General features: G+C 37.4%; 1 protein-coding gene across 3 annotated transcripts in view; it reads left to right on the top strand.

Annotated features, from left to right (window-relative positions):
* Positions 1-18,243, top strand: part of CD4H9orf85 (chromosome D4 C9orf85 homolog) — a 108,371-nt gene that overhangs the window by 45,767 nt on the left and 44,361 nt on the right. For 2 of the 3 annotated variants that reach the window (XM_053205278.1, XM_015083979.3), the window contains exon 3: positions 18,112-18,225. The exons of the other annotated variant lie outside the window; for it this stretch is intronic. In XM_053205278.1, the coding sequence (XP_053061253.1) occupies positions 18,112-18,225 (114 nt within the window). The remainder of the gene's footprint in view (positions 1-18,111; positions 18,226-18,243) is intronic. 3 annotated transcript variants of the gene reach the window in all.

Raw genomic sequence — 18,243 nt, 5'->3', positions numbered from 1 at the left:
TATTGCAAGTGGAGCTGAATTATGATAAAGGTTAATGTGTAATATAACCAGGAAATGAAAGCAATCCTAGAGAAGTTGTGGCAAGGTAAAATAAGCCTTTTACTTCTAGCAAGTACTAGAAATATAAGCTCAATTCTTTTTCCCTTGGTATTTCTTGTCTAGATCAGTGGTTCTGAAACCTTTTGTTTCAGGACCGCTCTGTAACTCTTAAAAATTACTCAGGACCTGAGAAAGCTTGGTTTACATGGGTTGTATTTATTAAGATTTATTGTGTTAGCTATGAGAACTTGAATTTTTAACATAATTATTTAATAAATAATATGAATATAAACAACATGTGCCCATTAAGGATTAATAATTTTTATGAAAAATAACTTTTGAAACAAAAATATTAGTGAGACAAGTGGCATTGTTACACATTTTTACAAATTTCTTCTGGCTAGTAGAAGAAAAAGGAAAGAGTACATCTTAAAAGGATTAAAAGTACATTTTAATAGCTTTTTCAAGATAATTGTAGAAATCCTATCAAGAATCACATGTTCTGCCCACTGAGCCAGCCAGGTGCCCCCATCCCTACGTGTGATTTTGTAACATAATGAATTTGGAAAATATTATTCCACTCAGTTATACCGATCTTCCGAATGTTGGTATGTTTTATTATACAATATAAAAAATCATGTGAATATCACAACAATGTCACTAAAAAAGACTGAGTTTTTATTTTTGTTTTTTTAACTGAGTTTTAGGAGTTTACAAATAGAGTGATTACTAGTACAATTTGGTGCCCCTCTCTTTGTTCATGCTAAGGTGTCAGTAGTTTTAGTATCCATTATGAAGAATGAGACTCAAAGTGGCTTTCAAAGATTATATGACAAGGGCATGTCAGAGCTGGGCTAGAGTCTAGGTCTCCTGCTACCCAAGTCAGCGCTATTTTCAAAATAGTATTTGTAGCAGTTCTTTGAAAACTTCAAATTTTGTCCTGATTTTCACCCTTAAATATGTACTATATATTTTAGCTTTTAATTATTTATTCTTTCCTTTTGTGTGTTTCATTGTAAAAAAGTAAGTATGGCAACTTTTTTTTTTTTTTTTAAGTATACTACTGTCTCCTTTGTCAGTAAACATGGTTTATAGAGTGACCTGTGTTTTTGACCGTGGTTTCCACTTAAATGCTTAATTGTGATATATGCATGGTCAAGATTGTTTGAATGTTTCTGGGAATTATATTCCATGGAGAAGTAAAAAGAAGGCAAAACCCTTATTTTAACATCTCTGAAGTTCTTTTAGTGTTGGGCTCACAAAATATTTAAAATAGAGCCATTTTCAAGCGAAAATAGGTAAAATTTGTATTTAGGTTAAATTTAAAGTTTTTCTTTACTGTGTATTTTATAAGAAAATACACTCAGGAGTGATTAAATCATTTTCAGCCATTTTAAAAGATGTTTCAAAATACTTCACAAATTTTATAGCAGCTTGGAATGTGTGTCTCTTATCATTAAAATAATATCAAAACCCTTCATTGTTAAAATCAACATTCTTTGGTTACACAAATGCAGTCTTGAGGTGAAAAAAAAATGCAGAAACTCAATTACTTTCAGACCATCTTTTATTCTACTCCTACAGCCTGGATTAAGAGATTTGAAAGAGAAGGCACACAAAGGTACTTACGTGCAAGGGAAACTGGAAGGTTGTAAGTGTAAGTGTATAAATTTATATTACATTTGCACAAACATTTCACATTTATAGAAAGGAAACATTTTAAACTTGTGTGTCTCCTTAAAAGATGGGTCTATTTATAGTCACAGAGTTATTAGCCTAATAAAACCCGACTGTTTTTCAGAATGGATTTAAATTTGAAAAGAGCATAATTGCTTTCAGCAATAGAATTCCTTCTTTTCTTTGAATCGGCCATTAGGGTCTCAGCCATCAGTAGGAGCCCTGGCAAAGCCCCACGTCTAGGCCATATTACTTTTATCTGGTCAAGAGTTCTCAAGTGGTAATGTGCATAAGAATTTCTTGAAGAGCTTAACAGATTCTTGGGACCCATCCCCAAGATTCTGAGTATGTAAATAATGGCTGTAACCCATACATCTGCATTTTAATAAGCTATGCAGGTGTTCGAGTCAGTGTTAAGAGTCACTGTTTTGGGGACTCAGTGGGTTAGAGAATGTAGATTCTGGGATCTTTTGACTCCAGCTTCCAAAACAGGATATCCTATTGTCAAGCCTATTTTACATGTAAATTTTAACATTTAACAGTTCTGTAAATACAGTTTTATCCCTGAATTAGCAATTTGAATACTTAAGGATTGGCTCACCCCAGGACTCCTCCGTATGAAACAACACATCCATAGAAATGAAAACATTCTAATTTCCTTGAAGCTTCTGATGAACCTAACCAAGAAGGACTTTCTTTAAATTATTTTAAACCTTAAAAATAAAATTGAAGCCAAAAGAAAACCTGAAACTTTTTCCTAATCCATTTGGATTGTTAGAACTTTATCCATGTGTGTTCTAATGGTCCACATTTTTAAAATCTGTTTTTTTATTGCAGAATAATTAAGTAAAGCTTTTTGGAAAACCAAAATACAAACATACAAATAATTTAACAAGAAAATTGTAATAATTATTTTCACTTAGATTGTATATCAAAGAGGGTTTTTTTTTTTTAGTTTTTTTTTTTTTTAATTCTAAATTATTTTTCTCAGTCAAGTCCCTGAAGGTATGATGTGTATGCAATACAGTATTAAAGAACAAAATTCAACTGAGTGAATTTTAATGATCTTACTGGCTTTGGTCATTGATTCATGAATTGGGCAGCATACAGTCTAGCAGATAGAAAGCGGCTCCAAGGAGATACACAAATCGATAGGCATTTATAGGCAGAAGGGAGTGGGAACAAGGAGATTCTACTAAACAAAAAAGCCAGTTGGTTACTGCAGGCACCTCTCCTGGAGGCTGGCTGGGGGCTGTTGGGCAGATGACCTAACTGGTGCTGATTGGGAGATGCCTGATGGGTGTGGGATTCCCTTTCTGGCAGAGCTGAAAGTGAACTAAGTCTTGGTTTGGTGACTTGGGGCTTAGCATAAGCTGGTCCAATTTGGGCCTGTTTTTATGTTTTTAACAACAGTTTGATAATTTTGAGAAATGAATACAGTTGTGAGACTAGTACCACAATTGAGATATAGGACAGTTCCATCACCCCCCAAAACTGGGTAGTCATTGAACACAATGGCCAAGAAAGAGTTCTTGAGACATTGTATGCTGCAACTTAACAGGTTTATTTAAGTAGCACAGGGTCAGCGGTCAGGACCCATGGGCACAAAGAACTGCACTTTTGTTGTATGAAGCTGGTGGTTACACGCTTAGTACTCAAGGGGGGTGGAACGTGCAGGGAGTATTAGATCATAAATATCTTCTTTGAATTTGTACTCATAAAAGTATGTTTGCAAGATTTCTCTGGTATTTATCATTCAGTTCAATATCAACTATTGGTGAGATATAAGATACACAGGCAGTTACAAGACCGTTTAAGAATGTAGCAACCAGCACTTATTTGATTGTATCAAAACTATGCAGGCTAGAAGTCAGCCTTTGGGGCTAACAGTGAACATTTTTCTGCTTCTATCCCTCATCATTTCCTCCCTGACCAATTTTCAGTCCTAAAATCTTTAAGGCTGTTGAAGGCCGAACGGCCCATGTGCTGTAACTTCTTCAAGCCGACAGGGGCCGTAGAGATGTCCCTACTAATGGACTGAACTGGTTGCTCTCTGTCCCTACAAGTAACTGTTATGGAAGCCCATTGCTGTAGAGTCCAGAGCGGATATTGAGGAAGGACTGTTTTGTGTAGTAAGGATCATCTGTCAGCTGGGTGAAGGAATTAGGAAGTTTTACCTGTACCTCGACAATAGGAGAGAATAAAGCAAAAGAGATAACACACTAGGATTAATATTACAATAAAAATAAGAAGTGTGGGGTGCCTGGCTGGCTCAGTAGGTAGAGCATGTGATTTTAACTCTGGGTTGTGAATTCAAGCCCCACAATTGGTATAGAGATTACTTAAGAATAAAACCTTAAAGAAAAAAGTGTGATAAGAAGACCCTTTAAGATAGACTGTAGTCCCATTCCCAACCAAGAATTTAACCAAACATTGATAGGGCTAGGAGTGAGACATTACCTTAATTTGTATGTGTATATCTGCTAAAACTTGGGATACATTAGCAGAGTCATCTGGGATATACACACACACACACACACACACACACACACACACACACACAACATTTAATCTCAATATTAGCATAATAACTTCCCCTTTATCTTGCAGTCAGGATGTCAAGGGACATTAAGTTTTGGAGGCCACTTTTTGAATTTATGGGTGACTTGTGTGTTGAGTTGGGTTAAAGGTGGCTGCTATATGCTTGGCTAAAGCCTCTATTTCTCACTTTTACATCAATAGTGGTGGCTTCCAGCACAAGTATGGCTAAGGGATAAAACCATTAAGAAGCCTTCTTTGCCTGATGTCTAGTCTTAACAATATTCTAATTATGAGGATTCATTGGCAAGTGGGAGAGGACGTGTCCTGGGAGATAAGGGCATTCCCCAGTGCATTCTCCAATCCAGTTAAAAGCAAGGTGAGGCTATCCATTATTTGTACAAGTTCATAGTTAATTAACCCCATGGAGTGGGGTGTGCTCTGACTTTTAAAGAGCAATTTTGTTATCCTAGTCCCAAGGAACTGATCAAGGTGACAACTGACTTACACAGTTATTGGGGAGTCCATCCCATTGTCCAGCTGTGTAATCATATGTTTGTCGTATGAACAACATGGGGTCCCTTTTATTATCCCCTCAGAGTAACAAGCAGGAAGATTATCTGTATATGAGCTATTATGGCAGTCTCTTCGAAGTTTACTTCAAGTTGTCTAGCTTAGGCAAATAACAAACATTTAAAGAAATTGATCAAAACTAGAATCTGTGGGGCACCTGGGGACTTAGTCCATTAAGTGTCCCAGTCTTGATCTCAGGGTCATAAGTTCAAGGCCTACATTGGGCTCCACACTGGATGTGAAGCCTGTTTTAAAAAAAGAAACAAACAACCAAATAAACAAAAACAACTAGAATCTATGGATATCATCAGGATGCATTTTTTAAAGTTTATTTATTTGGGGGCGGGGAGCATGAGCAGGAGAGGTGCAGAGACAGAGAAAGAGAATTCCAAGAATTCTGTCCTGAAAGCACAGAGCCCAACGTGTGGATCCATCCCACGAACCATGAGATCGTGATGTGAGCTGAAACCAACAGTCGGATGCTTAACTGACTGAGCTACCCAGATGCCTCTAAGGATGCGTTATTGAAACTTGTAGGAGCCTCTTGAGGCCAGAGCCAAGCCAAGTGTTTGTCATCAGACTGCTGCAATACCTGTAGATTAGGGTATATTCCTTGAGGTCCCCAAATATCCTGAAGTTCCTACAACTGCCAGGAATTGACCTTCTTTATTCACCTGGTAAGGCTGCTGGGAACTCTGTAAGCAGGGTATCAAACCAACATTTCCAAGGTTCCATTGGCTCCATAAAGTCAGCCTTAATTCCTTAAAGCTGTCTCATCATATCTGAGTCTATGCATGTCTCTCTCAAATATGACGTTCTGGTTAAAGCTTTGGTGGTAAAATAACCAATGTTTTCAGTGGTGTCCCATTACAAAAACAGATTCTCATTGAACTTATGCAAATAACTATAGGCTATGGAAGAAAGAGAACTCAACTGAGTTTCTGAATTTCAGAGGGTTCAGGTAAAGAGAAAAGTTGAATGCTTCAATTTGTTCACAAGGGAATACTTTATCATATTTCTGTAAACCATGGATAATTTAAGAGAAAGTTTCCTTAAATCTAGGAGAGCAAACATTAGAGAACAAGCAATATTTCAAACAAAAGTCATAAAAACGATAATCATCTTCCTTAGTTCATTCAGCCCCATGTTATTTTTGTTCTGTTTGAATGCAGCTTTCCTATTAGTTCTGGAAATTCTTACACAGTTTAGTTTTATCCTAAAGATATCAAATACCTGTATTTGTCATATTCCTTTTCATAAGTCTCTTTGAAAATGAAACACATTTTGCAAGAGCATCAGAACAATAACTATAAATAACCAAAAAAGCTCAGAAATGGATGTGGTTAAAGATCTGATATGAGGGGCGCCTGGGTGGCTCAGTCATTTGGGCATCCTACTCTTGATTTGAGTGCAGGTCATGATGTCAGAGTTTTGGGATCGAGCCCCGGGTTGGGCTCTGAGCTGACAGCATGGAGCCTGCTTGCGATTCTCTCTCTTCCTCTCTCTGTCTCTCTGCCCCTCCCCTTGCTGGTACCCTCTCTCTCTCTCAAAATAAATGAAAAAATAAAATTCACTCATAAAAAAAATGAAGATCTGATGTGAGAGTTCATTGTAATGTAGCTGACTAGGAAATCCAGTTACTTCTGTGACACATAACACTTCAAAAATCAGAATATCAAGCAATGACCTTGTGCTAAACATATTAAAACTTAAGGAATTTTATATATTTTCTAGAATAGTTTTAGCATTTACCCATATAACATAACCTAAGAAAGTTTATCATTATAAGCTTGAGAGTGCTTTCCAAGCAACATACCAAATAAATAAGTCTAATTAGTCAAAAAGACTTCATTTACCATTTAAATCTCAGGAAGTTTGTTAACGTTAGAAAGCTTTTATTTATTTATTTTTAATTTTTAATTAATTTATTTTTTCAATTTACATCCAGCTTAGTTAGCATATAGTGCAACAGTAATTTCAGGGGTAGATTCCTTAATGCCCCTTACCCATTTAGCCCATCCCCCCTCGCACACCCCCTCCAGTAACCCTCTGTTTGTTCTCCATAATTTTTTTTTTCAACGTTTATTTATTTTTGGGACAGAGAGAGACAGAGCATGAACGGGGGAGGGGCAGAGAGAGAGGGAGACACAGAATCGGAAACAGGCTCCAGGCTCTGAGCCATCAGCCCAGAGCCCGACGCGGGGCTCGAACTCACGGACTGCGAGATCGTGACCTGGCTGAAGTCGGACGCTTAACCGACTGCGCCACCCAGGCGCCCCTGTTCTCCATATTTAAGAGTCTCTTATGTTTTGTACCCCTCCCTGTTTTTATATTATTTTGCTTCTCTTCCCTTATGTTCATCTATTTTCTCTTAAAGTCCTCATATTAGTGAAGTCATTATGGTATTTGTCTTTCTCTGATTGACTAATTTTGCATAGCATAAATACCCTCTAGTTTCATCCATGTAGTTGCACATGGCAAGATTTCATTCTGTTTGATTGCTGAGTAATACTCCATTGTATAGATATACCACATCTTCTTTATCCATTCATCCACTGATGGACATTTGGGCTCTTTCCATACTTTGGCTATTGTTGATGGTGTTGCTATAAACGTGGGGGTGCCTGTGCCCCTTCGAAACAGCACACCTGTATCCCTTGGATAAATACCTAATAGTGCAATTGCTGTAACCTCACAAAGTTTTAAAGCACGTGCCTAAATAGGATTACAGGTCATTATAAAACTTAATATTTAATGATATATTTACCAAAGCTGGCAATAGGAGGTTCTACAGAAGGTTACACAATTGTTAGCAAAACTTAGCTCCCTTATTATTTAGAAGTTTCAATTCTCTTAAGTAATCAAAGACCTGAAAAAGACAAAACATAGCTTTGTTTTTCTGTACAGATAAAGAAAAAGAAACTGTTTACAATTTCTTATCAAGAGCAGACCAACAATCTGAAAATTTTTTGTCTTTTTAACAGAGAGAGAAGCAGAATTTCAGTCTTATACCAGTGTACTTTTAAAATCCATTCACTTCAACCTTAGTCCTGACCACGCAATGAAGTTCTTTTCCAAAGATTTCTCTTCACAAACCTTCTACAACTTTCCTTTTCATTCAAATTTTATCATAAGTCATTTCTCTCCAAATAACCAGCCTCATTTTAGGACAAAATTACTTTCATTTTCCCTCAACAAAATGTATTTCCATTCCATCTTTCCCATGTATCTCCTACAGAATTACTTTCCTTATTCCATTATCCTTAATTATATTTAACAGAATTTTAACTGTTAGAAACCTTAGTTTCCAATGAAATGAAAGAGTGACTGATTGTGAACTGTTACACCAGCATTCTTTAGATAGGCAAATTTATAAATACATTTCATAATTTCTAAAAACATATTTTTCCACAGTACAGTCTTTCAATATAGCATAAAGCATGTTTCCCAACAGGCCCAAGTGTCTTCAGTTTCTCTGCAACAAGAAGGCAAAGCAGATAAACCTGTGTTTGGTAAACAAAGCTTTAGCAGTCCATATCTTTTGGAAAAGATTTAGATATCCAGTCGATTCAATCCTATTTATCATCTCACTTAGCAAACCTTCAAAGTTTTAGGTTACCAAATATTTTGAAAGCAATAAACCTTTTTTATGTATTTAACCTACCTGTTTTTATTATTTTAAAGTTTATTTATTTTGAGAGAGAGGGAGAGAGAGCGAGCAGGCGCTCGGGGCAGAGAGTAGCAGAGAGAGAATCCCAAGCAGGCTCTGTGATAGGAGTGTGGAGTCTGACATGGGGCTCGAACTCACGAACCGTGAGATCATGACCTGAGCCCAAATCAAGAGTTGGACGCTTAGCTGACAGAGCCACCCCAGGCGCCCCTCGAAAATTTTGAGACAGCCAGATTTTAAGTCCTCTTTTTGCTGACAGATTGCAACAGTGATAACAGGAGCTTATTTGACCTTCGGTAAACCTTGATAGAATTAAAGTATTGTATTTAAAGCTGATAACTTTAAAGATATGTCTGTCTTAATTAAAGTAACAAATTTAGTCTAAATACTGAACATGTTGCACCTGGGCCCACTGAAAAGTCAGTCTATTTGTTCCCCACGGCCCCTCTTTACCTAGGGAGCCTGTGTAAAGTGGGTGGTTTCAGCCCAGGGAGGGGTCCCTGGACCTCTTCATGTTGACTGGGAAGGCGCTCCCGTTTGAATTTCATGCGGAGGTGGCCCAGCAGGTTGGAGTGCCTTTCACTCCTTGATACCGAGGGCAGGAGAAGTGGGAGCCAGTGGCACCAGGGACAGTGAAAATGGTGTAGGAGCCCCTTGTATAAGCTGGTGGTGCAGAAACAGGTGGAGGGGGAGGTGGAGGCAGAAGAGATGAGGTGCCGCCAGCAAGGCTGGAGGTGTGTAAAAGCCCAGATGGCACGGAAAGAGGACTCCTGGTCCTGAAGCTCATCAGCTCAGACAGGTGAACAGATGCGTTTTTTCTTTCTCACAACAAAACGTGAAAATAGGCAGTCCCTGAAGGGCTGGAGAAGACAGGGAACCTCCCTGAAACAAAAGGAATGTCAGCAGCTGCTTGGGAATATTCCTTTAAAGCTCCTGTCTGGAGGTAGACTAACCAGATAGTTGGCTCCAGTTATCGCTGCCATTAACCAGGGAGATGAACGAGGGAAAAAAAAAACACCTCACATACAACAAGAGTCAGGCAACATTTATCTGGTCCTCTCAAAGTATATTCCAGATCTGACACATGGAAGAGGAAGCAAACAAAGAGGAGGCGAGTAACTCAGGAAAAACAGAGGGAGGCATGTACAGGATCTTGGCAGCAACCTGTTTACAGGAAAGAAGTGGGAGCTCGTAGGGAACAGGACAGAACACAGGTGATGTGGCAGATTAACAGAAGTAGAAAGGCCTGAGGCAGGTGAGCCGATGGTGGATTGAAGAGTAGAGGGTGAGAAGATGGGTGTTCTCATGCCCTCTAAAGGAATCAGGACAGACCAGATACAGGGCCATGAAGAGCTGACCATATGGGGTTTTGGTCCATTTTTCCGGTCAGATTTCCCCATTCTCTAGTTTATATTGAGGCCAACTATGTTCAAAAGTAAGCAGACTTGGGAAGGAAGCATCCAAGGTGTCAGGGTCAAACTGGTTCCAGTTTCTCAAGATGTATCCCAAGGGAGTGTTGGATGGGATCGAGGATGGGAAAGATAGTGACAGCCTCCTCGGCTAGAGGCATCCCTGCTGATCCCCAAGAGCATTGCTTTGGATAGTCTGGGCCCTGGGGACATTTCCCTGGAACCATTGTCCCTGGTGTAGGTGGGCATCTCCAACCTGCTGACCTCTTTGACCTAGCATGCCTTCCAAAGAAGGAACCCCTGCCTATCCTTCCTTTCAATCAACATGGGTTTCCTTGGAAGACAGGAGAAGTCTTCCCAATACTGAGGTTGCATTTAGTCTGGAAATCAGCAGTTCTTGCTTCCTTTTTAGGCCTTTTCCCAGGTAGATTAGAAATCCTGTTGTCCAAATTGACTCTAATGTGTTAGGAGACAGCTCAAGGGAGAGTCCTCTGGGACTGAGGAAAGTTGATTCCATATTTAATTCCTACAAAAATGAGGAGAGTACATTAACTGAGTAGGAGTCCATTACCAAAATCCCCCTTTGCTTCTGAATGACAGAATATTCTCATCAGGAATATTGCCTGGGATTATTGCCCAGAATATTGTTCTGGGATTCAGAGTGGCAGCCAGCGTCCTCTTCTTGACCACTCTGACACCTTTGTACTTCTTGAGAAGGGATGTCGACCTTCCTTTGCTTCTTTATTGCATTCTAGACTGCAATAGGTGCTGGTGAATGGACTGCATCGCCACAGAGATTGGGGCTGCCTCTTTCCGTTTTGGAGGAGTCGATGTATTTGGCGACCAATAATAATCCCTTTTCTAAGACTCTAGATCTAATATAAATGGATGAGGTGAAGGTCCTGGCTTTTGTTAAGAAGAGGCAGTTATTTTATATCATAATGAGTGTCATATATCTAAGCTAGACGCCCTTGAGAGTAGGACAAAGAACACCGAACAGCCCATGGGTAAGGACAAATCTGAGACATGAAAAAAACGAAAGTATGGAACTTCTATCTAATCTGGGCAACTTTCTCATGAGCTTTGTCCATGACCCAGTCCCAAGGGAGTGGTCCGCTGTTGTGTGAGTGCCCCAACTAGGTCATGGTTTTGACTGGTCCCTTTTGGAAAGCACATGGTCAGATGTATCTTGGATTTTATGCTCACTGAGGGATCATGCTTGGTTATTTAGGAAGAAACCTTATACAGGAGTCTTAAGATCAGCAGCCATCCTAATGACATGTACAGCCATCCTGTGCCCGAGAAGAATACAGGTATTGAAAGAATAGGTAAGAGGTGCCTGGGTGGCTCAGTTGGTTAAGCATCCAGCTTCAGCTCAGGTTGTGGTCTTGTGGTTCGTGAGTTCGAGTCCTGTGTCGGTCTCTGAGCCTGGAGCCTGCTTTGGATTCTGTGTCTCCCTCTCTCTCTGCCCCTCCCCTGCTCATGCTCTGTCTCTTTCTCTTTCTCTCTCAAAAATAAATAAACATTAAAAAAAAAAAAAGAATAGGTAAAATAGAGAGGGCCTGATTTCTGAACCCAGTGCCATTACAGTCAGTTATTTATTTTGAGAGAGAGAGTGAGAGCAAGCTCAAGCAGGGGAAAGGCAGAGAGAAAGGGAGAGAGAGAATCCCAAGCAGGTTCCACACTCAGTGTGGAGCCCGATGCAGGCTCCATCTCATGACTCTTGGATCATGACCTAACCAAAAATCAAGAGTGGGACACTCAACTGACTGAGCCACCCAGGTGCCCCTTATCAGGAATTTTTGATCATGATTTTGTTGTAGTTAACAAATCTTTGCCTGGCTTAGGCTCACAAATATTTTCTCCTGTGTTTTCTTTTAGAAGTTGTATGATTCTTGATTTTATATTTGGACTTATGAACCATTTCCTATTAATTTTATGAATATCCAGTTGTTATAGCATCATTTGTTGAAAGGACTATTTTTTCTCCATTGAATTCCCTTTGTACTGTGCTGAAAATCAATTGATTGTATATGTATGGATCTATTTCTAGATTCTGTTTTGTCCCATTGATCCATGTGTCTATCCTTTCACCAATACCACACTAACTTGATTACTGCAGTGTTTCGGTTAAGTCTTGAAATCCAATCATGAGTCTTCCCACCTGGTTTTCTTTTTCAAAATTATTTTGTCAGTTATAGTTTTTTTTTGCCGTTTTCTTATAACTCTTAGAATCAGTCTGTCAATTTCTACAGAAAGACATTGGTCATTGCTAGAACACAGAGTTTATTTTTGTTTACTGACCATATATACTATAACTTTAATAAACTCATGTTTTATTTATTTACTTTTTAAAAAGATTTTATTTTTAAGTAATCTTTACACCCAATGTGGGACTCAAACTCAAAACCCAGAGATCAAGAGTTGCATTCTATACCGACTGAGCCAGCCAGGCGCTCCCTCACTTTTTATTTCTAATACTTCTTTAGTTAATTCATTGGGATTTTCTATATAGACAATGATTTAAAAAAATAAAGACAGTTTTATTTCTTGCTTTCCAATCTGTATGCTACTGTATTTCTTTTTTGCCTTTATTGCACAGCTTAGGGCCCCCAGTATATTTTTGAAAAGGAATGATGAGGGCCTGTATTCTTTCCCTGTTCCTGATCTTATAAGGAAGATATTCATTCTTTCATCATTAAATATGATGTTAGCTGTAATTTCTTTGTAGATGCATTTTATCAGTTTGAAGAAGTTTCCTTTATAGTTTGCTGAGAGTTTTTATCATGCATTGATGTTACTTTAATGCTTTTTCTGCGTCTATTGAGATCAATAAATGGGTTTTCTTCCTTAGAACATCAATTCAGTGAATTATATGAATTGATTTTAATATATTTTTTTACTGTTTATTTTTATTTTTGAGAGAGAGTGTGAGCGGGGCAGGAGCAGGGGCAGAGAGAGAGGGAGACAGAATCAGAAGCAGGCACCAGGCTCCATCTGTCAGCATAGTGCCAGATGCGGGGCTTGAACTCACTAACCACAAGGTCATGACCTGGGCTGAAGTCGATACTTAACCGACTGAGCCACCCAGGCGCCCCTTCATTGATTTTAATATTGAATCAACCTTGCGTGCCCTTGGATAAAGCCTACTTGGTCATGATGTATACCCTTTCCGAAATTTGATAAATTTCATTTGCTAACATTTTGTTATAGATTTTTACGTCTATGTTCATTAGAAATACCAGTCTGTAATTTTGTCTTTGTGTTATCACAATATTAGGGCCTCATCACATGTGTTGAGAACTTTTCCTTCCTATTTTGTTTTCTGAAAGGACTTGTGTAATTAGTTTTTTTTTTAAATTAGTGCTATTTCTTGTTTTGATAGTATGCCTTTTCAGAAATGTGTCTGTATCAGTAGAGGTTGTTGGATTTATGTGCATCAAGTTGTTCGCCAAATTCTCTTACTGTTCTTTTAATATCTGTTAGATTTACCTAGTGCTGTCCCTTCTTTCATTCCTGATATTGGTAATTTGTCTCCTTTCTTTTATCATCGTCAGTCTGGCCATGTGTTTATGAATTATATTAATTTTTTAAAAGCATCTCCTTTTGGTTTTATCGATTTTTTCTATCTTTCTGTTTTCAATTTTATTGATTTTTTTAAAAAAGTAAACTCTACCTCCAGTGTGGGGCCTGAAGTCAGGACCCCAAGGTCAAGAGTTACATGGTCTGCTGACTGAGCCAGCCAGGCACCCCCCAATTTCATTGATTTTGGTTTGTATTGACATTGCTTCCTTCCATTTGTTTGCTTTGAGTTTACACTTTTTCCCAGGTGCCCCCCTCCCTGCTTTCTTAAAGTAGAAGTTCAGATAGTTCTTCTTGTTTAATATAAATATTTAATTATATAAATTTCTGAAGAATATTTTAGCTTTGTTCTATAAATTTCAATGCTGTGTTTTCATTGTCATTCAGTCAAAATATTTTCTAATTTCCTTCATGACTTCCTCTTTGACTGCATGTTATTTAGGAATGTTTTGTTTAATTTCTGGATATAAGGGTATTTTGCAGATGTTTTTCTGTGTACTGATTAATTTCATTATGGTAAAAGAACAAATTTCAGGTTAAAAATTTTTTTAATTTGTTTTAATTTTTTTTAATTTATGGCTGAGAATATGGTCTGTCTTGGAGCACGCTCCACGTGTATTTAAAGAGAATATATTGTTCTTGTTGGGTGGAGTGTTCTATAAATGTTAATTTGGTTGATACAGGCTTCTATCAACCAGGTGTTCTATAACTTCATTGATTTTTTTGCATACTTGTTCCATCAATTACAGAAAAGTTTTGAAGTCCCTAATTATACTTGTGTATTTTTCTATTTCTCTTTTTATCAATAGTTTGCCTCATTTATTTTAACACCCTGTTGTTAGGTGCCTAAACATTTAAGATTATTATGTGTGTGTGTGTTTTTATTAAATTTTGTTTTTAGTGTTTATTTTTTTTTGAGAGACAGAGAACGAACAGGGGAGGGACAGAGAGAGAGGGAGACACAGAATCCAAAGCAGGCTCCATGCTCCGGGCTGTCAGCACAGATTGGGATCGAACTCACGAACTGTGAGATCCTGACCTAAGCCAACGTCAGTTGCTTAACCGACTGAGACACTCAGGCACCCTGATTATTGGGTGTTTTTAAAAAATTGATCCCTTTATTGTCATGTAATAACCATTTTTATACCTGGCAATTTTCTTTGAAGTATATTTTGATAATAATATATTGACTACGGCTTTCTGTTTTTTTTTTTTATATGTTTATTATTTTGAGAGAGAGGGAAGAGAGAGAAAGCAAGCAGGGGAGAGGCAGAGAGAGAGGAGCAAGAATCCCAAGCAGGCCCTGCTCTGTCGCACAGAGCCCGATGCAAAGCTCAGTCTCACAAACCTTGAGATCATGACGTGAGCCAAAATCAAGAGTCAGAGGCTTAACTGACTGAGCCACCCAGGTGCCCCTCCAGTTTTCTGTTGATTAGTAGTTGCATGGTTTTTTTCCTTGTCCTACTTTTAACTGTCTATATGTTTCTGTTTAAAGTGTATTTCTGCTATCTTTTGTCTTTCATTCCAAGACTTTATTTCTAACACTTCCGTTTGACTTTTAAAAATACCTTTATGAAGATTTAACTCACACACCATCCACTTCATCCATTTGAAGTGTACAATTCAGTTGCTTTTAGTATATGATAGAGTTGTGCAATCATCACCACAACCAATTTTGAACATTTTCATCATCTCAGAAAGAAACCCCATGCCCATTGGTAGTCAATCTGCATTTTCCCCCCAAACACCCCTACTCTTGCTTTCTGGCTCGATCACTTTGCCTATTTTGAACATTTCATATAAACAGAATCATATAACATGCAGTGTTTTGTGGCTGGCTTCCTAGCATAATTTTTTCAAGCATGTGGTAACATTTATCAGTACTTAATTGTTTTTTATTACTAAGTACTCCACTGTAGAGCTATGCATCTTATTTAGCCATTCATTACTTGATGGACATTTAGATTGTTTCCATTCTTTTGGCTATTAACAAATAATGTTGCTGTCAACATTCATGTACAAGTTTTTGTATGCATGTATATTTTCATTTCTTATGTATGTATGTATGTATGTATGTGTGTAGAGTATTGTTTGTTCTTGGCTCCTTTGTTGTAAATTAAAAAAAATTTTTTTTAATGTTTATTTATTTTTGAGAGAAAGAGACAGAGTGTGAATGGGGGAAGGGCAGGGAGATAGAGGGAGACACTGAATCCGAAACAGGCTCCAGGCTCTGAGCCATCAGCACAGAGCCTGATGTGGGGCTCAAATCCATGAATCATGAGGTCATGACCTGAGCTGAAGTCTGACGCTTAACAAACTGAGTGCGCCTCCTTTGTTGTAAATTAATTGACCATATATATGTGCTTTTATTTCTGGGCTGTCAACTCTGTTCTACTGATTTATGCATTTGTTTTTATGTCCACACCATACTGTTTTGATTGCTGTAGCTTTGTAATATAGTTTGAAGTCAAGAAGTGTGATGCCTTTAGCTTTGTTCTTTCTCAGGATTGCTTTGACTCTTGGAGGTCTTTTGTGGCTCCATTTACATTTTAGGATTATTTTATTTTTGTGAGAAATGTCTTTGGAACTTTGGTAGGCATTGCATTGAATGTGTAGATTGCTTTGGGTAGTGTGGACATTTTAACAATATTATACAGATATGTACAGAACATTCCACCTAAAAACAACAGAATACACTTTTCTTCTCAAGTACATGTGGAACACTCTTCAGGATAGATCGTATGTTAGGCCACCAAACAAATCTTAAAAATTTAAGAAGAGTGAAATCATATCAAGTAACTTTTTCAACCACAGCAGTATAAAAGTAGAAATAAATTACAAGAACAAAAGTGTAAACCTCAGTAATTTGTGGAAAGTAAACAACTACTGAACAATCAATGGGTCAAAGAAGAAATAGAAAGAGAAAACAAAACAAAACACCTTGATCAAATGAAAATGGAAAGAGAACACACCATAACATATGAGATATAGCAGTAGTTATAAGAGGGACGTTCATAGCAATAAATGTTTACATCAAGAAATAAGAAAACTTAACCTAATTTTACATCTCAAGGAACTAGAAAAAGAAGAACAAATGAGCCAAACTTAGTAGAAGGAAGGAGATAACAAAGAACAGAGCAGAAAAAAAGTGAAATAGAAAGTAAAAAGACAATAGGAAAGATCAATAAAACTAAGAACTGTTTCTTTGAAAAGATAAACAAAATTGACAAATCTTGAGCTCAACTCACCCACTAGAAAAGAGAAAGGACTCAAATAAAATCGGAAGTAAAACAGAAGTTACAATTGATACCACAGAAATACAAAAGATCCTAAGAGACTACATGAACAAATGTATGCCAACAAGTTGGAAAACCTATAAGAAATGGATAAATTCCTAGAAACATACAACCTTTCAAGACTGAATCTTAAAGAAATAGAAAATCTTAACAGACTGATTACTAGTAAGGAGATTGAAATAATAATCAAAAGTCTCTCCCAAAACAAAAGTCCAAGACCAGACAGTTTTACTGGTGAATTCTGCCAACATTTAAAGAATTAACACCGATTCTTCTCAAACTATTCCAAAATATAGAAGAGAAGAGAACACTTCCAAACTCATTTTATGAGGCCAATATCACTCTGATAACAAAACCAGACAGGGATGTCAGAAGAAAAGAAAATTGCTGGCCTGTATCCCTGATGCACACAGATGCAAAAATTCTCAACAAAATATTAGCAGACCAAATTCAATGATACATGAAAAGGATCATACAACATGATCAAGTGGAACTTATTCTAGGGATGCAGGGGTAGTTTGACATCTGTGAATCAATGTGATATACTACATTAATAAAATGAAAGGTAAAAATATGTTCATCTCAGTAAATACAGAAAAAGCATTTGACAAAATTCAACATCTGTTTATGATAAAAACTCTCAACAAACTGGGTAGAGGAAACATACCTCAATGTAATAAAGGTTGTATATGATAAACCCATAACTAACATTAGACTCAATAGAGAAAAGCTGGAAGCTTTTCCTCTAAGATCAGGAACAAGATGAAGATACCTTTTCTTGCCACTTTTATTCAACATAGTACTAGAAGTCATAGCCAGAGTAATTAGGCAAGAAAAAGAAATAAAAGGCATCCAAATAGGAAAGGAAGAAGTAAAACTGTCACTATTTGCAGATGACATTTTTAAAAATTTATTTAAGTATCTCTACACCCAATGTGGGCCTCAAACTTACAACCCTGAGATCAAGAGTCTCAGGCTCTTAGACTGAGCCATCCAGGTGTCCGTGCAGATGACATTTTTAAAAGCTTTAAGAAAGAAGATAAATCTAGGGTGCCTAGCTGGCTCAGTAGGTAGAGTATGTAATTTTGATCTCGAGGACATGAATTCAAGCCTCACTTTGAGCCTAGAGCTTACTTAAAAAATAACAAACTGTTATTTAGAAATGCTATATAATTTATCTAAATTGACATAAGATAAGTGAGATTGAAATATAGGAGTTTTGATTTTTAGGCTTTTCACTTATACATTTAGCTACACCCCCTCATTTCAGCAGATAAATCTTAGGAAATTAGTAAAAAATAATACTTGATTTTTTTCCCACTTGTAGTGTTAAATGTTTACAAAAAGCAGTGAAAGATTCTTATCACATAATGTGTAGACCATGTGCCTGTGAACTTGAAGTTTGTGCAAAATGTGGAAAGAAAGAAGACATTGTTATTCCGTGAGTATTTTTTTTTTT

This window comes from Acinonyx jubatus, chromosome D4 (genome assembly GCF_027475565.1).
Source record: "Acinonyx jubatus isolate Ajub_Pintada_27869175 chromosome D4, VMU_Ajub_asm_v1.0, whole genome shotgun sequence".
In the NCBI taxonomy this organism is placed as follows: domain Eukaryota; kingdom Metazoa; phylum Chordata; class Mammalia; order Carnivora; family Felidae; genus Acinonyx; species Acinonyx jubatus.
This window is presented reverse-complemented; position numbering and strand designations above follow the sequence as displayed.